The 26,032-nt window shown below is 42.9% G+C and overlaps 1 protein-coding gene and 1 pseudogene across 2 annotated transcripts in view; one reads left to right on the plus strand and one right to left on the minus strand.

Moving 5' to 3' along the window:
* PCLO (piccolo presynaptic cytomatrix protein) overlaps nt 1-26,032 on the minus strand; it is a 96,928-nt gene that overhangs the window by 56,171 nt on the left and 14,725 nt on the right. For both annotated transcript variants that reach the window (XM_087969180.1, XM_087969181.1), the window contains exons 2-3: nt 6,680-7,873; nt 245-5,192 (exon numbers count right to left, since the gene is read on the minus strand). In XM_087969180.1, coding sequence (XP_087825306.1) covers nt 245-5,192; nt 6,680-7,873 — 6,142 coding nt within the window. The remainder of the gene's footprint in view (nt 1-244; nt 5,193-6,679; nt 7,874-26,032) is intronic.
* On the plus strand, nt 15,751-16,475 carry LOC113421954 (gamma-aminobutyric acid receptor-associated protein pseudogene; annotated as a pseudogene).

The following is a 26,032-nucleotide window of genomic DNA, read 5'->3' on the forward strand; positions in this document are numbered from 1 at the left end:
GACAAGAAGAAAAAAAGAACATTTTCTGAGCATGCAGGTACCTCTTTCCACAAAACAACTGACGAAAATTGGAAAACAAAAATACATGGATAAATTCCAACAAAATTTGCCATACTTTTGAACGTAAAGCCTAATGAAAGGGGGAAAGGCAACAACAACAAAAAAGGCAAAAATCATCCTGAAATGAGGTGAGCAACATTGTTACTAAGTTTCCAAGAAAAGTCTGGCGTCTTGTCATACTGACCTGTAGTGACTCTGCCAGAAGTCAAGTCTACCGCTAGATCAGCCGCCCCGACCTGGTGCTCAAAGGCGTCCTTGCTTTTGTATGGGTAGAGCCCAGCCTCAGACAAATTGGTGTCTGACATGGAGGGCTTCATGCCCCCAGCTCCCCTGTAGGCGGAGGACCCGGAGTGCTCGTACTGGTAGTGGTCATCCCTGTAGCCAAAACGATCTTCCGGGAGGGCAGTTGCTGGCGCTTGAGTGGTGCAGCTCCTCCCAAAGGGCAATTTGTAAATCACGTCACAACAAACGGCCCTTTTCCCTGAGGTCAAATCTACAGGTTTTTCATCGTCTTCTATTACGGTGGTAAAAAATCCTGAAGTTGTTCCATCAACGGTCACCATCGTTCTGTAGGATTTTGTAGTGCTCAGGTCAACCACACCACTGTCCAGAGCTTTGTGAGCAGCAGAAGCATGAAAGCAATCATTGGTTACCGCAACCAGAGGTGCAGTTGCAGGCTTTGTAGTGGCCCAGGCAAGGCCCGATGTGGGCATACCCAGGGAGAGGTTGATCGGAGCGTCTTCTCTGCCTGCAAAGAGGGCCTGGCTTCCCGTTATTCCAGGACCAGGTCCCAAAGGCTTTAATGTTGTCAACTGAAGTGGAGTTGACATCCCATGCCCAAGGTCTATGAGGCTTTCTATGCTTGCACTATAACCGAGAGTAGATGCACAGGTCACCACTGAAACAGCATCGGCCACTGGAGCTAAAGAGAGGCTGACCATGGACACAGAACTAAGGTTGATGATCCCTGGCTGAACTGTGCTTACCCACTGCCCAGAAGGGTCACCTGCCATTGTCTGTCTTTTCACATCTGCGGGAGTAGCAGATAGGTCCATACAGCTATCTGTTCTATCAGTGCTAGTCTTAGTCAAGGTACGGAGATCCATGACATCACCAAAAACACGGGTCCTTCCGTTTTCTCTGTACTTAGTTCTCTCTACTGCAGGTCCTGTGACTGGGGGCATCGTTATGGAAACACTTTCTAACCCGGCGTTTTTTACCAAAGACACAGCAGTCCTTGCAATCTCTGTTGTTATTAGTTCTGTGGTGGACTTAGGCACCATGCCAAAAATTGGCTGTACAGTAGTAGGGAAAGGGATAGAAGCAACAGCATTCAAAGCATCTGGGATACTCTTGCTTTGATCTGTTATACTATGCATTTGCAGCAAACTTACAGGCGGCATGAATAATGTCTGTGCAGCCTCTGGAGCTGGTTCCTTAGGGAGTGAACCCCCAGGCCAACTGCTGGTGGCTTGGCTGGTAATGGATCCGGTTGGAGTCCCGGGCTCAGAGGGCAACGTGATAACAGCATAGGTTTCCTGAGAGGGTTTGGATAACCTCGGGGAGGATTTATTAGAATGTGGAGATGACGGGGAGGTGGGAGAGGTCAGTTTGTATTCAGCAGGGGAAACCAAGCTCAAAGTCATGGAGCTGGTAAAAGGCAGACCTGCTGGCTTGGACTGTGTTTCTGTTGGTTTATGAACAGCCACTGGTAGCTGGGGAACGGCTGGTTTAGGAGCAATAGGAGGCTTTATTATTTCAGAAGGTCTGTGCGCGAATACAAGCCCTGCTGGAATTGATGCTGGCTTAGGGGGGACGGGGGGTGGGGTCAGGGTGCATGTTTTAGTGACAGGAGACACATGAGTTTGCATAGCAGAGGTCTCTGCTGCTTTGACAGTACTGATGGAGGGTATCATGGTGGGAACTGTGGTCACTGCAGTTTTAACTGGTGGCTTCTTTTTAGGATAAACAGCTGGCTTTGGCAGAATGGGTGGGGGGGGTGGGGGAGGTGGGGGCGGAGGAGGAACGTATGGCGGGGAGGGTTGAACAAGAGATCTTTCCCAAAACGAGAATGTTTGGGAACCAGCAACAGAAGCTGGAGAAGTTTCAGATGCAGGGATAGCAGAAGAAACAGTACATAAAGGAACTACGCAGATAAACTCTTGGTCAGATACAGCATCTACTCCTGCCACATTAATGGAAATCCTTGAATAATCATCTTCAGAAAGTCTCTTCACTTCATTAAACTTTGCCATGTCTCTTCCAGCTTTGCCATCTTCTGCCAAGGCAGCAGGGAGAATACTTGTGAATTTTGTTTCCACAGAAGTGGATGCAAAGGAGTCAGTTTCTGGAAAGGTAACTGATCCCTGATCTTTGGCTATGGGTGCCTTCTTGGGGGGCAACACCAGAGGTTCATAGTCCTCAACTGGGGAAATTGTAGTAGCCTGTGCCATTGAAACGACCCCTTCTGAATCTGACAGTCCACCAAGAGCATCTACTGAATCTCTACAGATGGTAGTGATGCCATCTGGTCCAGCTACAGGTGAAGGGGTGCCAGTGGTGTAAACAGAAGATGTAGAGGATGTGAGTGAACATGCATCCGATGGGAAAATAGGGGTGGTGCTTTCTAAGGCCTCCGAGTATGCCAGCATGGACGTTTCCTGGGAAATAATTTCTTCCACCTCATGGACATAATCAGTAAAATAGTTACCCTCTTTTTCTTCAACTGTGAAGTGCTGGGTAATTTTAACATCTGGAATGGGCAGCACTACAGGGCTTGCTGATGTTGAGTCTGAAACTGCTGAAGAAGTGCTCGAAACTAGGGAGTTACTATCTCCTGCTTCTCCAGACAGGCTCCTCTTGGTGACAGAAACGAACTCAGGGGATGACTGGGTAGGGCTGGAGCCCGGGGTCAGCTGTACTCCCTGTTGCTTCATCAGCTCTTCATAAACCACGCCTACCTCTAGCAGCTGCTTATCATCACTCGAAGATGGTGCTACACTGTCCAGGACAACGATTTCGTGACTTTCTGGCATGATGTAAGAACTGGAGACAATGTCTTCTTGAGGCATAATTGAATGCAAAAGCTCTATCCTATAATAGGTGTCTTGTAAATCAGTGGGTTTTTGCATAGGTTCTTCACAGATTTGCTCCAGAGGGGTTTTTTGCTCTTCCTCTTGGCTAAATTCCTCACACTCCTCTTGTTTTGAAATGATGTTGGAGTCCCCACTATACGCACCCTCTACTAACGACTCATAGATATAGTCTTCTATGAGCATGCCGCCATACAAAGGCTCCTTCTCGAACACCTCCTCCCTTTCGTTTTCACCTGGAAGAGGCTTGGCCACCTGAGACACCTGCAACATCTCTTCATATACCTCCTCTGCGCTTTTCAAAATCTTCCGAATGCTCCCTTGCTTGGCCATTCCAAGGGGCTGCTCTTCTGTGGGGGAATAGAGCGAGACAGCCGTGGGCAACTTATAAACCTTCTGCACTTCTATTATTTTTTCCGGACTGATTTCAAAAGCTTCAGGGTCAGATTCAATACTTGGCGAATATTCAGAGCAGGAAGATCGATGCAGTTCCTCCATTTCTGCCGCCTGACGCAGTTCCTCAGTTGGGGAAGCGTCCTCGATCGGAGAAAGGTTACTGGGGGGTGTTTTTGGTCGCTCTCTCCTTCTCTGGGCTCTGAGCTCATCTTTGTCTTTCTTAGACTTCTTGCTAGAGCTCTTTCTTTGCTGCTGCTCTAGTTCACGCTGCTTCTCCTGCTCCTTCAGCAACTCTTCCTCCTCCCTGAGTTCCTCTTCCTCGGAAGAATCTTCAATCGTCGGGAGGAGAGGCCCGTGTGTCCGATGTCTGGCTTTACGCTGCTGCTTGGTTTCTCCCCCCATTTTTTTGTGACTGGGGCTGCTGTCGCTGTCTTCATCAAAGGACGAAACAGAGGTAGGAGACGTACCTGGGGTGAAGCTGGAGGCATGCAGACTGGAAGATCCTTCTCCCCGTGATCTGTCCTCTGGTGAATCTGTAAGGCTCTCCATTTCTAATTCTGGCTCTTCATCAAAGTATAAACATCTCTTTGGTGTTTCTGACCCTTCAGAAAACTTGTTTGTGATTGTACTGTTAAGTTCTATTGTTTTGAAGCGGCGAAGGCCTCCTCCCCCTGAAATTTCTTCACTCTCTTGACTTTTCGTCTCCCTATATTTTGGTTCTGGGCTTTCATCAAAAGCCTCATCTTCGTCTTCATCGTCGTCGTCGTCATGCCAGGAATGGCGCCTTCCGGAATCCTCTTCATAGCCTGCAGTGCTTTTACGTGACGCCCTCTTATGTTTTCCAGCCATTCCCTTTTTGATCTTAACTTCTTCCTTCTTCTGGGTCTCATTTGCGCTGATTTCTTTTAACTGTTTCCTGATGTATTCTTCATCTTCGGAACCGGAAGCATCTTCGTCAGCGCTCATTTCCATGATTTGCTTCCGAATGAAATCCTCGTCATCACCTGAACCCGGACTGTCTTCTACTTTGCCTTCGTCGTCACTGCTGGAGGAGCCAGCGCTGGCCTGCCTCCGCCTCCTCCTTCGTGGCACAGGAGAGTTTTCGCTCTCACTGCTGTCTTCCACAGAGTCACAGCGCTGCCTTCTGGTTGGTGCACTCTCTGCCCCCCCTGCTGCCTGCTTGGGCCCTTTCTGAGGGGGCAACGTTTCTCTACTGCCTTGCTCAGGGTCTCCTTCACCTCGAACCTCCGGTTTCCTCAAGCCTTCTTCCTCAGAGCAGAAGGGCTCCGAGGTGACAGGCAAGAGGGCTGCTTCCCGGGAGGCCCTGGTCTGCTCAGCGGAAACATCTCTGGTTCTCCCAGGCTTCCCTTCCACGAGGCTTGTGACCTGAGCTTCCAGAATTGACAAGACGGTGCTTTCCAGCTTAGCCAGGTCGGAGGGGCTAGCTGGGCTGCCCCCTTGCGACGGAGACTCTTTCTCAAAGGACTCTTTCAACAAGGCGTCCTTTTCTTCCGCCTGAAGGAGGCTTGGAATTTCACCAAGGGAACTCGAGACGCCGTCGGAGGAATATCCTGTATCACTCAGGCCTTGAGGGCTTTTGGGCTGCTGAGAACTTGATATATCAGATTTGTCATCTTCTTTTTCCTAAAACATATATAAACATACAGACACATATTAAGACTTATCTTTTCAAGATAATAATAAATTCACCAACCAGTATTACTGTAATTGTGAAAACTTTGAGAAAGCATTGTGAGTAACAAATTTTGGTTAAGCTAGAACTTTTTATTTTGCATTTAAGCCATATAAAACACCACGACTTACATTTTCCCTAATTAGATAGAAAATAACTTATTCTCAATATCATTAAAGTGTGGCTCTATACTTAATGGGAATAGCATCTTATTTAGATTTAACAGGTAGTATAAGAATATTTCAGTGCGCATTCAGTCAATAGAAAAATTCAGGTTGCACAACATTACAAACATCTCTGATAAAAACAACACTTTTCAGTGAAGATAAACTGCATGTAGAAGAGTCAAGGTCAAAACTATTTCAATCTTTAAATTTACTGTGGGTTCAGTTTAATTTAGTTTGAGTTACTTTAAAAAAATATTATAACAATAAAATGGTAATAAGTACGTAGAACAATCCAATGCAACACTAAATATACCACTGACTTATTCCAGGCTGCCTGCTGGTTGTCAGGTGAAGTCCTTCAAGCCTCTGGCTCATCACAAGTTAGCCTTCTGAATCTCAGAATAGCTGGCTTTAATCAGGGAAAAGCAGTAAGGATTCCATGAATGAAAATCCTTCCCAGAAAAATATTAAGGAGCGTGGGGGAAGCCTCAAAAGTAAGACAATCACAGCCCAAATACAGACAACACTACAGAGAAAATAAAGTAGGAGATGAAACTAGCACAGAGTTCTCTGATAAGCTGTGAAACAAAAAGGATGGGCATTACAAAGGGAAAGGAAAGCATATAACATATGCATAATGTTAGAAAATAGTCCAAGTCTACAGGAAGGCTCAGGATTTGCTGAGGGTTGCAATAAACACCAAAATTAACAACAGAGAAGGTTGTGTGGAACAAAAGGAAAGTTTGTGATTTGGAGACATTGGCTATAGGTAAAAAAAAAATAACAGGGAGAAGCAGAACTATTTAATTATTATATTTCATCTGTCTGTTTACAAAATAAAAATAGTGTCACTTGGCAGAAGTTATACTGTGCAAGGTGCAAGTTAAATTTGGGTCAGCATATGTGAGAAATTGCCAGCAGAGTTCTGTTTTGAAGTACCAATAGAATATTTATAGCTCAGGGTTGAACTGTATGTCCTTAGGGGTCTCTGAACTTGCCTGTTTCCTTGCAGACATTTCGTTACCCAACTAGGTAACATCATCAGTGCTGGAGGAGAGTAGGGCTTGCTCTTTGATTATATACAGGAACTAACCATATCTAACTCTTATTTTTTTCAAGATTAGCCAAGGTTCACTAAGTGCTGCCCCCTGCTGTAAATTACCCCCTTCAATCAAGCATAGCTTCTATGAATATCTCCAAGTAATTTTTCTGGCATGACATAGAAACAGATTTTGTCAATTCCTGACAAGAGAGGAATGTCAAGCACTTACTGTTTTTTCTCTCACTGACTCCACAGGATAAGATTCTGGCAATGACACGGGTAAATCTGAAAGGTTTTTCTCCGGTAGTTTATGAGCTTTTGAAGTGGTTTCTGATATCATGGGATGATCTTCCTGCTGTTTTATTTCTAGGTGCATTTCAGCTTCTGGCTTTTCTTTAAGCGCTTGCTCTTGTCCTGGTACGTGTTCGATTCTGGGGAGGGGGTCTGAGGCTTCTAATGGTGGTCTTTGGCCGCTACTTGTCTCGGAAGACTTTGGTTCCTCCCGGGGCAATTTCACTTCTTTTAGTTCCTTAAATTTCACAGTGTCTTTTAAAAGCTGATCCGCAGAGGCCGTTTTCATTATTTTTGCTGGAATTCGTTTTGAATCTTCTTTCTGAATTTGATCAGAAGATAGTATTTTGGCCAATTTTGCCTGCTGAAATTTTGGTTCAACTTTCACAATTTCGCCATCTGAGGCTACCTTTGTCATTTTGTCTTGATAAATCTTTGGGTCTGGCTTTTGAACATCTTGGAGGATTTTATCAGCTGATGGTATTTTTCCCAAGGTCACCCTGTCCATCTGACTCCGATCAGCAGGTGGCAATTTGACTTGAGTGGCTGGGTCTTCCTTCTGACTTTCCTCCCTGGCCAGTTTTACCGGATGATATTTTGAGTCTTCGGATAGAGGTCTTTCCGCATGTTCCATGTTTATCTTATCATGCGAACCCTTATCAATTGTAGCCAATGTTGACTCTTTTTTAAGAATTGGATCAGCAGATGATGATTTTCCCAATTTTTCCTTTTCTGCTTTTGAATCTTCTTTTGAAATTCCTTGAATGATTTTATCAGCAGATGTTGTTTTTGCTAATTTTCCTGGTGAAAGCTTTGAAATGTCAATTTTAAAAATTTCTTCTTGGATCCTACCAGTAAACGTCTTTGTTAAAAGTGTCTCCTTCTTTACCTTTGGATCCTCTTTCTGAATTTCTGAACCTGTCTTTAACTTTTCAGACCCCAGGGCAGGTTTTGCTGAAATCTGTTGTTGTTGTTGATGCAACTCAGCAGCCTTGGACCGACTTCGAAGGGCAGGACTTGATGGTCTGACTGAGGATTTTGGAAACACGGGAGGTGTGACGTTCTCTATATCCCCAAGTTGTCCTGATAGCGCCCTCTGAGTTTGGCAGTTTAAGCATAACCATTCTTGAACCTGGAATTTAATGAAGGGCATTACATTATTAAAAACGTATCTTACTAAAATAGTGACATTGATACTTGTAACTCTAAACAACATCCTGACTTTAAAAACAACGCAACTTACTTGACATTGAAACAAAACTCCTATGCCTGTTACCTCAATACCGATGGCTTCCAGACCTGCTCTTAACAAAAGGGGCTCCTAGGCTCCCCGGATTTTCTGCTGGAAGGGCACCCTTCCTTCTGCAGGGGGTGATGGCGGCCCTGGCTCTTTCATGTTCTACAGTGAGGTTAGAATCACAGAATTCAGGACAAGGAAAATTGGGCCCAGGACAGAGTCCCTTGGGAAAAGGCTCTTGCAGGTAAGAGAGAACAAGAATTAAGATCCCCCTTTACGATACAGAAGCTTGCCGGGATACTGACGGGGCCTTCTTCTAGAAGATGCCTTAGAATAGTCAAGAGCCATTTGCTCAAATGTCTCAAAACGTTTCCCTTTCTCCCCACCCCCAAAACAACAACAACAAAAAAAAAACTATGGAAATTCACTTAGTTCTGTTTCAATGCCCTCCAGAGCAGCTCATGTTGCTTTAATGTGTTCCATGTTTTCCTGTCATGAATAATATTTCTGATTCAAGACTTTCTCTTAGGTTCCTGTTTTTTATTGTTATTCATAAAAGAGTTGTTTGACTTCCAAATAATAGAAAGAAATTCTCCAAGGTGGCCAAAGAGACAAACAGCTTCCCCAACACTCCTGTCATGCCCCTGGTGGAGACTGACTCCGGGGGAGAGGAGAAACAGCCGACAGGGAGTGGAAGTGTGGCTCCGGAAGTTGTGGAGGAGGCTGGGGAAGGGCAGAGGCCAGCTGGGCAGTCAAAGGAGGACCCAGGCCCATCCCCTATCCATCCGAGGGCACACAGGGAGGAGAGGATAAGGGAGAGATGTGGCCTATGGGGGAGGAGAGGGCCTTGATCCTCTTCATGGGCTGCAGCTGTGACAACTGGATAAGAGGACGGACATGCGGTACGGGCCAGTGCTGGAAACAAAGCGTGGAAATATCTCAAGTTTATTGTTTCTCTCTGAGTTTGGTGTCCTTCCTAGTGTGTGTTCTGATATCTGTGGACATCTTCAAGCTCTTATCTTGCCTGGTTTGTGTTTTATAATTTAAACGGCATTTCCTCCTTCTTGTAACTGCTTGTGTGGGAGTTTTTTTGTCTCCAATCAAGGATATTTGGAGCTTGGAAGCAAAGTGAAGGAATAAAAGGGGATTCACCTGTTTTTTGTGACTGTGTTTATTTTGTATCCCACCCTGGGTCATCACAACTCCCAAATTTCATGAATTTGCCTATGTGAAAGCTTTTGTGATTGGACTACACAAAAATAATATGGCTGAATTCAAGATGGCCTTTAGTAAGCCTATCTGCCCTACTATTTTTAGCAGTAAGAAGCACATGCTATTTAATACATAATTTCAGCAATTCAGTTATACATATATATCTATTATGTATGATCAGTTACATTTCATAAACAATAGAGTAATGCCTATATAATTACTTAAATTATATTAATTCAAAGAATAACCCAAAATGGGTAACAAGAGTGAATCACTTATGGGAAACAACCTGGAATTTCTTTCCCAACTAACCAAGTTCAAAACCATAAGGATCTAATGTCGTTTTATAAGCATATCAAACCTGAGAAATGAGAAAAACATACAAAAGATTAAAAAAAGGGTACAAAAATTCCTGCAGGGTTTGAAGAAAGGTATCTGTAGTGCTTGGCAGGTAGCACATAGTGCAATCCTGGTCAGTTCCTCTGGCCCACCTGTGCTTGTGGCTACTAGTTTGCAAGAGCAACTATTACTAGAAAGCAGCACCTCCTTATATTGTCTGGTATCTTCAACCAAAGCTTGCTTGATGACACTCAATTGTTATTGGATTAAAAGAGAATCCAGTTGAACTCAACTACTGATGAACTGCATAAGCAGGGGTGGGATTCTGCCAGTTCGGACCGGTTGCTCCGAAGGTCAGCTGTCCCCAAACCGGTTCGCTGCAACAATCATGTGGGGCCACCACCCCCCCAGCCCTGCGCACTACTGGCTTTTATTGTGCCAGCTGATTAGCACAGAAGAGCGGGTGGCCGCTCCTCAGCTGTGTTACTCCCCCAAAAAAGCAAGATACCCAATACACTAGGAGATTGGCTAACAATGCTGGATTTCTCTGTAACTGGCGGTAGGTTGCTGTATTCTACCCCAAGTGGATAGCAATAGAGGATTCCCAGCATAGCCCCATAACTTTCTTTTACCCTTCTGCTTTTTTGCAATAGCTATGGAAGAGCAGTGGACTTTAATCTGCATGCACTGGCAGGACAATCTTTAAGCCTGAGAAGGCTTGAAGAATGGAGAAGTGGCATGTTGGCTCCTTCAGAAGAGGGAAGCTTCCTTCCTTCCCTTCTGTACTATAAACACCAGTCACCTGTGTGTAAGCTTTCAGCGATAAGGTTGTCCCTGTTTCCCAGCAAGGGAGAGGCAGCAGATCTTTCTGAGATAGTTGGGGAAGGGAAGTTTTAATAATCAAAATGCAGAAAAATTCAGGTCAAGCTTTATGAACTACAACAAAACAGATGCTGAGGGCTTTATTTGTAAGAAGGCAAGAGATCTTGCAAAAGGGTAAGTTTAAAGATGTCTAAATTTTTACAAAGCAGCCTTCCGTGTTGAGCCCTCCTCACTGATGGACTGTAGATCGCGACTGTCCGTGGCTATGGTCCGTGCTGTTTCGACGGAGAGCCCCGATCATTGCGATTAGGAGCTGAAGCTGCCTTGGAGGGGTGGTGGAGTAAGGGGAAGCCGCAAGCCAGGTTGAGAGGAGCCGCATCTCCCCTCCTGGGCTTGGTCGTTTCCCCCCAAAGACGACTGAAGCGGTGGTCTAAAATGGCCACCCCAAAGAGGAGGACTCAGCTGGACTAAGATTTGTGCAAGAGGGAAGAAAGATGTGGATAACATCTGAACTGGGACAATTGGATGAAACAACTAAACAAAAAGTACCCCGGGATTAAGGTAACATTGAACTTTTAAGAAAAGAAAAGTGAGCAGCAGAAATACAAAGGGACAGGAAAAAAAATAAAAAAATAATTTTGACAGCTAAGCGGGGCTTCGAACTGGGAAAGGAAGAAGCCAGAACTAAAGACTTAATTAAATTGGACCAAAATATTTCGGCAATAAACAGGCATAAAATAAAGCTGGAGTTAAGATTGTCAAAAAATAATAATAATAAAAATTACAAATTGGAGACTGGATTGTGCTGGAATATTGAGGTTCGAAAAACCCTAAATAAAAAAACAGGGGAAAAAGGTTAGGACTTTGTATAATGGAGAGTGCCACCTTTTGACAAAAACTTGAACTCAAACAAAAGGGAAAGTATCCTGTTTCTGTATGAACTTTTGTTGATATAATGTTAAAGAAATATTGAAACAAAGTAAGAACCTTAGAAAGTGAAAGCTGAACCAGAATAAAGAAAGAAGCAAGGAAAGACTGATTGTAGGATTGATCAACGTTTTTGGTATAGACCCTGGGCTGGAACAACTGAGAACTTTAGAAAACTGGAAGAAGAAAGAAGGAAAGTAAAAGTTTTTTTTGTGGACTTCAATGATAATAAAATATAAGAGTGTGTAATGATGATATCTCTTCGCGAATTAAAAATGGAACTTAAAAATATGAGAGAACTACTACAGGAAAGAGGTGAATCACTTTGATCTGTGTTAGAAGAAATGGAAATGATGATTGAAGAACAAGAAGAAAGAGCTTCAGAGGAAGAGGAGTCGATTCAAGGAGAAGCCATCTTAAATAGACAATTAACACAAAGAACACTACAAAGAAGTAGGGAAAGAAGGAAGGTTAAAAAGTTGAGATTTAAGAAGGTAATCAAAAAGGGGAATACCTGTGAAATCAGGAAAGGCAGAAACACCCAGCAGAAAAAGGAAAAGGAAGATATAAACTGGAATGAGAAAAGATATGGGGAAAAGAGGGGGAGGAGAGGCAGTAAGAAACAGGTGCATGAAATAAAGAACTACGGAAATAGTAAAATGATGAAAAGAAATAGTTTGTTCAGAGATAATGGTTGATGAATTAAAAAGGGATTCTGCAGGGTGACAAGGGGTAACGAATATATTTGCAATTAAAAAAAATACTTAGAAAATAGGGTAATATAGATTATTAAAGGAGGGATAGATACTGATAATTCTTATTAGATGAATATATATCTTTATTTTTATTCTAAAAAAAAAGTTAAGGTTTATTGAAGAAATTGTAATAATTGAAATGGATGTAAAGATGTTTAAAAATGAGGTCAATATCAGCGACCAGAAATTGAATAGTCAATTTTTTCCCTTTTACTTCTTTTGAAATTAGAAATAAAATTAAGGGGGGAAAATATGTTGCGGAATCCAAACGAAAAGATGTAATGATTATTATTGTAACTATTTAAAAATAATGGCTTATTGGGAATTAAGACGAGGGAATAAAGGGATATTTTAACCACTGAGGTGTCACACTCAAAGCAGTAAAAGGGGGGAAACCTATACTTTTTTCTTTTTCTTTTGTGTTAAAACTTTTATTAATCTAGAATCTATAGAAAGAATGTGTGATGGAAAGAAAATATGACAGATTAAAGAACTATTTAAATTAATAAACTAATACAGACTATTAAAAGGAAGGAGAGACATTGGTAACTTTTTTTATTAGGCAAACATACTGTTATTTTTATTTTTAAAATAAATATTAAAAGATTATATTTGAAATAATTGAAATGAAACGAAAAGATGTTTTGATTGAGATTAATGTAAGAGACTAGGATTAATTTGCTTGTTTCTCTACTTTCTGAAAGTTTGAAATGGAAAAGGTAATAATAGAATTAAGTATGCATACATGAATGTATAACTATTGTCATATTTGTATGTAAAAGTGATGACCCGGAAATATGTTGTCCACTAAAAAGAGCTTTTTGTTTTTATGTGAAAAATGGAATAAAATTTGTTTTAAAAAAATAAATACATTTTTAAAGAGCAATATTTGATATGTAATGTATAAGTATTTCCATGGCACAAATTTAACAAAATCTTTGAATGCAAGTACATATTACCAAGCAGACAGGATTTAGAAAGAAATGGAACATATGTGTTATTGTTCCTTATATTTATTTATATTACCTCAACAATCTCTGGAAGATCTAATCCAAGCTTAGGAACTGAGGTTGTTAGCTGATATTTAATTTTGTGTTATATTTCATTTACTGTTCATTTGTAACTCGGTTATTAATTTACCAACCCAGCTTTTCTCAGTTTTTGCTCTATTTCTTATAACTTAAATTATTTTGTTTACTTTAGTTTTCATTTGTAGAAATTCTTATTCTCCTTTTGCATTTTATATTATGCATTTTATACAGTTAACTTTTGTAAATATAACATTATTTTGAATTAATATATATAAATTTTAGCTTTACATTGTTTTAACTTTGGTTAGTCTATTATAGCTTTGCTAATCTATTTATTATTTGATTTGATTCACACGGCTGCCCATTCCTTCCTCCACCCCCACCCCAAATGATGCTGGGTGGGGCTTACCACCTTAGGAACCAACACCTGTAAGCTACCCAGAGTCATGAATGAATGCAAGATGGGTAGATAGATAAACTGAGTGAATGAACGAATACACAAACAGGTAAAAATACAGACGACACAAAAACAGAACAGGAAGTAAAAGGCACCTGCAGAATCATAGCGAACAGACAGGCTTTGTTCCACATTCGGGGTCCCATGCTCAGATTATGCAGCCTCACACCAATCTCAGGGCGGAGGCACTGGAGTCCGAGAAGGCCGAAAACCCCACCGCTGCTCAGTCTCGCTTGAGTCGAGGCGAATCTCGTCCCTCCTCACCCAGAAACACCCCCCCCACACACACACACCCAGGGATCAGGCGCTGGGACAGGATCTCCAAGGCACGGATTAGTTGTCCCAGGGCCAACCGAGAATCACAGGGACCCCAGGCACGGAGGCTGCACATAGTAGCCTGTCCAAGAAGTCCCACCAGGGCTGGGGTGGGGGAGGGTCATTTAACACTCTGGGGCAACCAGCTTGTTTTCAAAATTTGCACAAGGAAACTCCAAAGGACTACATTAAGTGCATGGAGCAACCATGCTTCTGTATAACCTCCAGGGTTCATATTTGATTAAGAGTAATTTATGTTTAGCTATTGTTATTTTGTCTTTGTCTTTCCCATGCAATCTGCCACAAACAGACAGTGATTTGGCACTGTTCTGTTCTGCGGTCCACGCAATAGGCCTTGTAGCTACTATTAGGACGTTGGATGCCGGCTGTCTGAGTGTTTAGGGAAGGCTTCTTCTTCTTCCTCTTCTTTGTCTTTTGTTTGTGTGGAACTGAAGTCTAAGTGGATCATCGCCTACAAAAACACCCAGATTATTTTCAGGTGAACATATAGGTGAGATATTTAAATGCAACAGAGACCAAAAGTGCTAAAAATAGAATGTCTCCAGAGACCCTTCTAGTTTCATGCCGTGGATCTGATTTAATGAAGCGATTCTCTTTGAATACTAAGTGGATCTAGGGTGCAGCAATACGGAACTGTTGTTTTTTTTTTAAAAAAAAATACAAAATAAGCTTACACTGTTTTCCTTTTTCCATCTTATCAACTCTTTTCCTGCAAAGATGATAATTGTGCATAAACAGGCTATCCCTTGGCTTACGGGGACATAGGAGGGTATCGTGCTATAGTCCACACAGATCACTCCATAAATTGGGGAAGCTGCCCCCTGCTTCAGCTGGCATGAAATCTTATCTTCCAATGGGGACTATCATACTTTCAAAGAAACCAATTCAATGTCTCAAAATATTCATAACCATTTTTACACAAGATTTTTTTAACATACAACTGATTGACTGCCACTTGCTCTGAAATCCACTCAGTGCTACAAATGGCAAGACCCTAATTTAACTTGTCATAAGTAAGAGATAATTATGGCTAGTATAGAGCTATAAAGTCAATAAACTTAGAGCTATAAAGTCAAAAAGATACCAAGAACTAGTAAATTGCTCTAGTTAATCTACAAGTCCAAGTTCAGTTCGGTTCAGCATGTATTTATTTATTTATATATCTATTCATTTTGGTACAATAAAAACAACCGACTCCCACAGGGATCTTTAGTCAAGCCCAGGCTTGATAGCTAATTCCTCCACAAAATGCTTAACGTTTGTATGGCAATAACTGTGAGCATTGCTAGAACTCCCACATGCGAGGAATCCTACTGAAAGGCTACGGGGACCCTTTGGGATCGTTTCCAAAGTCACAGAAGCCAGGCTGGCAGGAGGAAGGGCACAAGCCAATCACATGAAGACATGCTCTCTGGGAATCAATCCACACAAGTAGCTTCCGGGAGGTGTTTCCTGGAATAACGGGGAGATAAGAGATCAGATCAAGCTTAATCCCTGGTCACTGCAGGGAAAATACAGAAAGTGGTTTGCTGTGGCTTTTTTTCCAGAATATTTTTTTGACTTCTCAGTTCAGTCTCCAATCCTTGGAGGTCCCATTCCATCAACCCTCAGCTCTGGCCAGTTGCACATCTGACTGTAGACAAATTCATCCAAACCGCACCACCTGCAAGAAATGCTTTTTCATCCATCCAGGTGACGGGCCAACAGATGTTTTTGGCTTCCTAGCCTGACCTAAAGTCTGGCCATTGCCTTATGGGCTCCTATCTATGTACTAAACAGGCCCAATCCCACTATCAGCCAGGTGCAAGAGCATGCTACACTACAGTGCAGAGGAACTACTAGAATATAGACTTTAGAAGGCTACGTTTTCCGGGGCCTCTCTCTGTCTGCCGTGTCGCTTCCTCCGCCCGTTGCCGTCATGAAGTTCGTCTACAAGGAGGAGCACCCCTTCGAGAAGTGCCGCTCCGAGGGGGAGAAGATCTGGAAGAAGTACCCTGACAGGGTCCCAGTCATCGTGGAAAAAGCCCCCAAGGCCCGAATAGGGGACCTGGATAAGAAGAAGTACCTGGTGCCCTCCAACCTCACAGTGGGCCAGTTTTACTTCCGCATCCGGAAAAGAATCTACCTGTGGGCCGAGGACGCCCTTTTCTTCTTCGTCAATGTCATCCCCCCCACCAGTGCCACCATGGGGCAGCTCTACCAGGAACATCACGAGGAGGATTTCTTCCTTTATATTGCCTACAGCGACGAGAGCGTTTATGGCCGCATGTAAGACCCCCGAAGTCCACCAGCTGCCGCCGAGGGGCATCTTGCCCTGAAGGGACCTGCACTTTCTATTGTTACTTGTTAATTTTATGTTTAAAAAGGTGTTTTTCTTTTTTTGCTCCAGGGAAATGGAGAGTTCTTTTTCTCTTTTTTCCCCCTCCCCACCCTTTAATTTCTGGCTGTGAATCTTTAACTCTCTTCCTCTTTTAACTCCTTCCCTCCTTTTCTTTGGGTTTTCTTTTTGAGGTGGCTGTGGCTAAAATTAAATACCTCCCCCCTTGCATTGTCCCCTCCATGCTTGATTGCTTTCTTTTCTCTCCTTTTCTTTTTTCCTCTGTTGAAAAAGGTCATCTGGAATTTCTCTCCAAAAGCGACAAGGAAAAAAAAAAAAAAAAACACCCCTCCCTGTTTTTGGTTTTTCTCATTTTCTTTTATTTATTTTTCCTTTGCCATGCGTCCCGAGTTTTGCTTTTTGTCCGGGAGGTGCGTTCACCTGGCAAGACTTCTGTAACCAGAGTTTTCGGGGACAGGGATGGGAAATGAATGCTAATTAAAACAAAACTTGATTGATGTTTCTAATATCTAATCAATTCTAATCAAGCAGAACACAGCAAACTCCAAGACCAATAAACACAGACCAAGACTCCCAACCAATCAGGATGAAGAAAAAACCATTCTGGCACAGGAATAGGCTGCCCCAAATTTAAATCTGAAACCACTGTAAAAGTCTGACTCACAGATGAACACTATACAGAAGCCTGATGATGGCGGATGAGATTCTGCTGAAATGTTGCTACAACTTTAAAAGAACATACAATGACGTGGGAAAATACCCGAACAAAGCTGAATGCCATACATGTAAGTACCTGCGAAAACTTAAGAAAACATATATATATATATTCTGCCTCACCTGTGACCACGAGGTGAGAGTCCAAACTTCCAAAGGAATATAAATAAACAGACAGGACCAGGAACGACAGAGTTAAATTCCTTTGGCTGGAGAAGTCCTTGGCAGTCTTCCAAAAGCTGCCTGCCAAGTCCGATAACAAGACAAGACCATAAATCAAAGGCAAATGCCGCACAGAGAATTTGTCAAAGCTTCTATCCCAAATAAACAAGTTGTCCCGAACAAGGATTCAGAGCTAACACGTCCCCTTTTATTTCCTGAGGGGCGTGTCAGTCTCTCATCTCAGTCCCTGATTTGACATTTCCTTTTACGTTGCATTTCACGTCTATGTCTACGTCTTTGCCTTGCATCAAACCAACATTCCTCAGTCAGAGGCTCCGCTACGTTCTCCTGATTATCTGCCGACACCTGAGGTACAACCAGGGAGGAAGGTCCTGGGGAGGAAGATGATTCCGAATCCTCCAGCAAAGCAGGCTCAAACCTCAGAGCCAAATCCTCCTCTTCCTTCTGGGTCAAGTCTGTGTCTTCCAGCAAAGCAGGCTCAAATCTCGAGGCCAAATCCCTCTCTTCCTCATTGCTTAAGCCTGTATCTTCTAACAAGGCAGGCTCAGACCTCCGAATCACAACATATATATATATACAAAAGAAGGCTACGTTTGCCTAATAAATTCTGGATCTGATTTCAGCACATGGTTCTGCTTTTATTTGCTAGAATGCTCTCCTGTGGTAAAGCTTTTACAAGGTAGCCTACAGTTTCTTGGATTTCTATAACAAAACAGAGGGTTTTACCCCTGGTTAGGCTAAATAATCCTGTTAGATATTGGTTCCAGGAGGCATGACTAGTACCAAAATGATGAGAAACCAACAAAATTTTCCCATAAGGAATAATGTAGTGAATTACAAGGCAGCCAAGTTCTAGCTTGTGCTTTAAGTACCAAACAAATGAGTACCAGGACAATTTTTTTACATCAAAGGGTTGGTCAAAATGCACTGAATACCAAATTTGATGAGCTTCAAAGCAGCTAAGTACCAAGGTGTTACTCTATGAATTTGTGTTTTTATATTATTTGACCGCTTACCATTAAATAACTCCTTCCTTCCTTCTTTTTCTTTCTTATATATAAGCAAAAGGCAAAAAGCCTATTCTATTGGCCCCATGCCAGTAAGTCACAAACTAACAGGTTGTAAGATACCTCATTTTCTTTCTAAAAACTTCCCAGAGTAAAAGCACTTTTGACATTTTAGAAATAGAGTCAAAAGTTCAGATCCTGTTCTAACTGCAGAGAGCACGACAAACATGGGCCACCTGAGCACTTGTAGGGACGGGATTGACCAGCAAACGTAAGAGGCAGGTTCAGAGGTTCTTAAACTGGGGTGGGGGGTGGAAATTGGGGCATGTCCTGGAAGTCGTGGAACAATTTGGGGTCGCTGGTTGGTGAGCTGAGGACCCACTTTGGGACTGCTACTGTGGCACAAAAACTTGTGTGAAAAACTGAGTTGGGGTTTTTTGGGGTGGGGGGGTGGGGGGTGGAGGGTTATGACCTTCTTTGAGGCCAAAAGCGTCATTGGATTAAATGGTCTAAGACCCACCAGGGTTGAATGACTATAACTTAGGAAGCCAGTTTTTCTTACTAGCACTAGCAACGATTTATACCAGTAAACATTCGCACAACTTCCGTTGGAGGGCTGAAAGCTCCAGCTCACCCAAATGGCATCAATGCTTTTACATTTGGTTTGTGTGGGCCAAAATGTGCAGCCAACTGGATGGCAGAATGGATCCAACTGAAATCCAAAACTCTTAGACCTCTCAGACTGGCACCAAATCCATCGGCTGCTCCTGCTCCAAATGGATTAATTTAAATGGCCGCATTTCTGGTCTTCGAACAGACATTATCCAAGGGCAGGAAAATGCCCGCCCCCTTGCGCAGCCCTCACCTTCTCTGAGATCTGGAAGGAGTTAATGGATAATAGCAGCACCATCAGGCAATGGTTTTACTCATCCTGTGTTTTGGAAGATATCAATCTCAATTTAAATTGTCACAAGATTTATGGATGGAACTGATGGAGGAATCCAGCAATGTCTTATGAGGTACACAAAGTAGGAAGGAGAGTCATTCATCTCGAGACACATGCTTTCCTAAAACAATATATAACATATATAAAATAAGTACAACCTATTAGTAAATAACACATAATACCCTAATTGTACTTTCTGAGCAAATTAGAGAAAAAAGTTTGGAAACTTGGAAATGACACAGCCAGTTGCAGCTCAGCTTCCTGCCGAGTTCTTTATTATTACCATAATATGTGAGAAAGAGCTAATTCCCGACGCTCGGGCGTCTCATAGATGTATGTCTGAGGGCAAAACCTGCAGCTCACTAATTATATCAAAGCACAGCAAAATAAGCCCCTCCAGGCAATCATGTTCAATCCCACTGTACTATTACCCTGCCCTGCACAACACAATATACAATATTGCCAAACTGCACTATAAGAATGCCATCTAGAGAAACACCCATTTCCATGGCAACTCCTTATTTATAAAAGTGACTATTGTTTGTGCCTGTGCTAAGATCCTGAATGTCTGGACTGTGTTTGTAGGCCAAAGAAATTTCTAACCCAGGATGAGTTATACGTATTTGTATTTTCTCTCTTATAAAAATAAAAAGCAGCAATTACGTCTCCAGACGTTGGATATGTCCACCATTAATATGCTTTTAGATGTTGGCCAGAAAAGCAAGGAGAGAGCAAGATTTCTATAAAGCGCATGAACCAAAGAAGTATCTTGGATGCTTCAATGGCTGGATGAACCCTCCTTTTTTTATAGACAGGCAGGCAGGCAGGAAGGCAGGCAGAACTGAGGATGGGGAGGAATATCCAGGACTCACAGATTTTGTTTCCCTTCTGCTCAATCATTTCTGATTCTCAGAGATTACCTAGACATGTCCCTGCATTTTTCCTAGCATGGTTTCCTTCAAAAGTGGTTTGCCATTGCCTCCTTCCTGGGGCTGAGAGAAAGTGCCTGGCCCAAAGTCACCCAGCGGGCTTTGTGCTCAAGGCAGGACTAGAACTTACGATCTCCTGGTTTCTGCTGATGCCTTCACCACCACATCAAACTGACTCTCCAAGGACTCATGGGAGGACTCCACTTATCAGCCCTTATCGTAAGGCAGGCAAGAAAAGAGAAATAAAACTCCCCTTTCCTTTCCTGTTTTATGAGAAACTACAGCCCCAATTATAATAAGAATACAAAGCAAACCAGGACGCAAGTGGACTGTAGGTACTCAAATTTGTTCATGGTCTGGGGAGCTGCCTCGTGGTTTTTCAAAGAAACTCTGAGCATAGGAGTTTCCAGGATAGCATGATCTGAGATAAACATAGTCACTTCAAAAACTCAGCACTGCATGATCTTTAAAGGAGATTTTGCAAGAACCTTTGTCAAGAGTGAATTTTCAGTGGATAAAAGTATTGTTGTTACTTAACAAATTCCCAAATAACAACAGAAACATTTGCTAGACGACCATGAAGAATCAATACTGACAGACACCTACTAGTTCAGTTTATACATGAACATTCAAAAGGACCCTCCAGCCATTCTTCCTCTTCTCACCCCTGGGAACGGAGGGACTACTAGCCAGTGGGCTGCGAGGGCATTGGAACCGCTGGGAGAGAGATCCCCCAGGGAGGGAGGGGGCTGCAAGCAAGAACCAGGCAAAGGAATTGAAAACCAAGAAGCTAAAGTGCTCTGGGACTTTATTTTTTATTCATCTAACTTTTTTATTTCACCTTTATTATTTTTTACAGATAACTCAAGGCAGTGAACATACCTAATACTCCTTCTTTTTGCTATTTTCCCCAAAACAGCAACCTTGTGAGGTGAGTTGGGTTCAGAGAAAATGACTGGCTGAAAATCACCCAGCTAGCTGTGATGCCTATGGCAGCCGCCCAATTCTAGCCTGCTGCCTTAACCACCAGATCCAGCAGGCAAGCATCTGCTACACAACACCCAAAACCTAACAATTGTTGATAAGAAAGACAACAAACGGTCTGGGGATAGTGGCCACTGCAGCTACCTGGAGACAGCAGAAGAGAAGAAAAAGAACAGGAGAAAATTACAAAATACAAACAGAAATAGGACAACTGTGGCAAAACAAAAAGAGGGTGGGGAGAGGGGGAAAGGTAGCGCTACCCAAGTATGCTCCCAGGTTCAGTTTCGGTCACTCACTCACCCACACACTCACAGGCCTGGAAAACTGCCACACTCAACCCCAAGTCAAATCAGTGGGTTTAAAATCACAGCAAACTTTTACTGATACAGAATAGTTTTGCTCTTATACACACACACACACACACACACACACACATCCACATTTACCCAGCGTCCACTCCTAGGGCTGCCAGGCACTAGCCAGGGGGACAGAAGCTGCCAAGTCTCAAAAAACAAAAACAAAAAAAAAACCCCGGCTTCAGGACCTCTTTTTATCCCACCAGAGCTGGGGGGTGGGGGGCCTCAGGCCCAGCTTCTGTCCTGTTGTTCCCTTAACTGACTCAGTTCCTTCCTTTCCTTTCCCCGAGGGAGCTTTTCCTGGCTCTTCTCCACCCTGCTCCCTTGCCTATGACCCTTCTAGGTGTGGTGGCTTCGGCCTGGTCTCCCAGGAGCCCCATCAGTCATGGGCACTTCGGGGGTGATCCCAAAACATCTGGGGCACCACTGGAGCACCGTCAGCACGGACAAATTCACCATCAGTCAATTGCCAAAGGCGGCTTAACCCGGAACAGCACCCAGCCAGCACCCAACCTTCCATGCCACCCAAGCAACCACATCTGCCCATCCAAACCCTCGGGAAAGAATAAGGAGTTGGGCAAAAAATACCAAATCCTGCCTAAACATGTGGCCGGCTATGAGACCAACAACAACAACAACAACAACAATAATAATAAAAATTACCAAATACCAGGATTAGCCTAGAATAGCAACGATCATAAAATAATTCTGAAACAACGTATGCATATTGACCAATCCAAATAAAACATAAAATACAGGTAAACTATTCTAACAGTAGGACAAAATGGTTCTTCTTTAATATTTAACCCATATTAAGAAATATAAAATGTTTTTGTAAAATTAAAATAAACATAATGAGCTGAAAAGAATGTAATGCAGCCAAATATGCAAAATGCATGGCTTATAAGGTTAAAAAAGGCAGAAAACAGTTTTTGAGAATAAATAACAATAGCAATAGCACTTAGACTTATATACAGCTTTATAGTGCTTTCCAGCCCTCTCTAAGCCGTTTACAGAGTCAGCCTCTTGCCCCCAACAATTTGGGTCCTCATTTTACCCACCTTGGAAGGATGGAAGGCTGAGTCAACCTTGAGCCTGGTGGGATTTGAACTGCCAAATTGTAGGTAGCTGGCTGCAAAAGTAGTTTGCAGTATTGCACTCTAACCACTGCGCCACAGAGGCTCCTTAAAACCATTTTTAAGACAAAAGGGACATTTGTGAAAATAATGGAAACCTTTTTACAGGGAGATATATACACACACACACACGTATGTGCATATGTGTAAACATACCCAGGCTTATTTTGAGATAGGTCTTATTTTGGGGGATGTGTGTGTGTGTGTGTGTGCGCGGCCGCATATATGTTTCTGCGAAAATAAGACCTATCCCCAAAATAACCCCTATCATGTTTTTACATGTGTGCCTAATATAAGCCCTACCTCCAAAATAAGCCCTATTTAAGAGCCTGTGCAGTCGGCCAGCCACCCATTACGCCTGGTTGCTCCTGGTGCCACGCCCACGAGGTAAGGCGGGTTAGGGTGGAGCAATGCAAATAGGCTGAAACAAATGAAATCCTAAGAATTAAATTAGGTGCACAAAACATAAATTGAAAAGGTTTGAGGATTACCTGGGGCCAAACTTTGCTCAATCCGGAGCCTCCCTAAGTCACCCTGATGGAACAGAGGTGGCAGCAGCAGCATGGTTGGGAGTCAAGCTCTTGAATCCTAGCAGAGGAAACTCAGATGCTGAGAGGGAAGAAACTTTCAGAGTCTAAAGATGGAAACTATAAACGTGACAAAAATGGTTGTAAAATAGGGCATCCTTACTTGTTTAACAGCCACCTGGATTAGCAATGGAAACTGTGTTTCCTGTTGTGCTTGTAAGTAGAGGATCACCTGTATAGTATACATAAAATGAACACTGTATGGTATATTGCTCCTATCTAAGGGAGATGTTAAAGACTTAGTGAAAAATAGCAGCACATAATTTTTTCCTATCAAAAAAAGAAAAGAGAAGAAGAGTTTCTATATCTGGCCAGCTTTGCAAATTCCAGATTGCTTTTAATCAGGAAGGCTTATCTCCCACTCTTATCTTTTGTTGTTTTAAAGAACTGTTGACTAAGGAAAAGTGAGAAGATTGAGGCTAGGGGAAAAAAGAATAGCCGAGCATTAAAAATGATTGCATGCATTACAACATGCAGCCAAGGGTTGAAAGAAAAGAGCAGGCAGTAGCAGGAGCCCCTTAGGCCAGGGGTCCCCAACCACCGGTCCGCGGACCGGTACCGGTCCGCGGAACAACTCCTACCGGTCCGCGGCTTGCTGGGCGCCGCCATCTTTTTGATGAAAAAGTGCTTCCAGTGAGCTTTTCCGGGTAGAAAGCTCACCGGAAGCACGTTTTCATCAAAAAAGATGGCGTTCGCGCTCCGGTGAGCTTTTCGGGTAGAAAGCTCACCGGAAGCACGTTTTCATCAAAAAGATGGCGGTGCCAGCGCTTCCGGTGAGCTTTTCCGGGTAGAAAGCTCACCGGGCTACCATAAAAAAGATGGCGGCGCCAGCGCTTCCGTGAGCTTTTCGGTAGAAAGCCATTTCTACCTCACCGGAAGCACTTTTTCATCAAAAAGATGGCGGCGCCCAGCTGATGCCGGTACCGGGGCGGCGCCCAGCTGATGCCGGTACCGGGCCGCGGCGTCAAAAAGGTTGGGGATCACTGCCTTAGGCCACAGCTCTCTGAGGTCCCAGCCGGGACAAAGCATCGCGCTCTCCCACTACCTCCTGGGCTTGGGTCTGTTCCATATTTTTTCCAGAAAAATTCTTGGCAGGACCTGCTACTGGCTTTCCTTGGCTGAGTGGTAGGCATGCATTGCTCAGGGGCACACGCTACAAGCCTGCATGTTGTTGAATGAGTGGCCATGAAAGGAGAACCACCCGTATGCAGTAGGATTAATCGGGTTTTTATAAACGCAAGATAGTCGGTCTCCAGGGAATTGACCAATTCACTTCCTTCTGCAGTTCGTCTAAATAGCTAAAATGTTTACCTATTAACTATTCCTAAATGGCATGGCTGATTTTAAGATTCTTAATTCTTTTAGATTAGCTTCAGTTTTTATAGTTTAAAGATAGCTTTAGTCTAACTTTATAAAACCTTTACACCTTATATTGGACCTTACCTACGTTGGTTCTGTGTTTTACACAATTGATTATTTATACACTATACTGGTTATTAACTGAAATAAATATGATACTTGTTTCTAAACTGTTTGAGTGGCTAGAAGACCAGAATGCAACATCTTTATTCCTTTGAAAAACATGTTGGCAGGACATTTGCTTAAGTAGGGATTTTGATTTCATTAGTGATCAAACATATTGAAATAAATCGATTCATGTTTCCAGTAGAAATTGAAATCTAATTGGCTCCACTACTCAACTCGCCATTCCCCAGGATCGATTATTGTTGATTTGGGAGTTTTATAATGCTAAGCACTCACTGTATCTGCTTTTCAGATTTCAAGATTTCTAGTCTTTGAAAATTGTTGGTTTCTTTCTGCAGATAAAAATTGAGAATGTTATCCTGCCTATTATTTTCCTCCTCGGAAGGCCTCTTTAAGGCAGGGCCCACAGCAGACACCAAGTAAATATTACACTGTAAAAGCAAAAACGCTGAGAGGGAATTAAAAAACAAAAAAAAAAATCTTTGTGAGCTTCGGACAGAAGAATTTCTGCCACTGCAATTTAATGTACTGAAGCAATAACGGCTAAAAGGATTTATGCGTAAAATGTAATGTATTCTTTAAAAAATAGCAGCAAAACCAGAATACTTCAAACTTACATAAGAGCATGCATGGAAAAAAAAAACACCAACCAGCAGTACCAGACATTTAAAAGACCCAAGGAAACCGGAGCAGGAGTGCTTGCAGAACTGTCCTAAATCAAGCGTCTACCGGCCGCCCAGAGCAGAAGCAGCAGCACTGAACTCGGAAGGAGGAGAGCCTGTGCCGAACTGAATTCTCTAGAAACTCAGTTGTAAACTGGACGTAAACATTGTCTTGAACGCCAACCTTTAGGGAGCAGTGAAAGTTGCCTTATGCAACCCGGAAGCCTTTGCTTGTCTCCAGCCGTGGGGCCAGATTATCCCTCCAGATTATCGCCATTGGAATCCCAAGAGGTCCTGCCCAACGTGGAAGGGCCATTTCCTTGCCATCTTTGGCAGATCTGTTCTTACAATGTCTGCCAGAATTTAACATGTGCTTAACTGTGGCGGCTCCGATTGCCCAGGGAGCTCAAGCATATCATATTCAGAGGGCCAGAGTGACAGAAAAATCCAGTAGGTTGCCTGACACCTTTATTGAGATGCCCAACCTACATATCTGATTGTCATCCATTTCTGGCACTGGGGAATGCCTACCCTCCTTTAACAACTGCAACACTAGACAGACATGGCAAGTCAAACATTCAGCATATATCGATTTTCCCTGATACAGCGTTGCAATGATTAAAAAAAAAAAGGAATGGGGTTTAGCCATCGGGTTCAGCCTTTCTTGTAGTTATTAAGGAACTGGATTTCTGCCAAGAAGAGGTTGGCTCTGGGGGTCAGGGAATAGAGAGATTAAATGAAGCAGCTGGCCATAAGGACATCCTTGCAAGCTGTAGTTGCCGCTTGATAAATCAGCAAAGCAGAGTCTATACAACTGCAGAAGCTCATCTGAAAGGAATGGGCGGCCT

Source organism: Notechis scutatus, chromosome 6 (assembly GCF_049901735.1).
Source record: "Notechis scutatus isolate UNSWTSFEM ecotype Mainland chromosome 6, rNotScu1.2, whole genome shotgun sequence".
Taxonomy (NCBI): Eukaryota; Metazoa; Chordata; class Lepidosauria; order Squamata; family Elapidae; genus Notechis; species Notechis scutatus.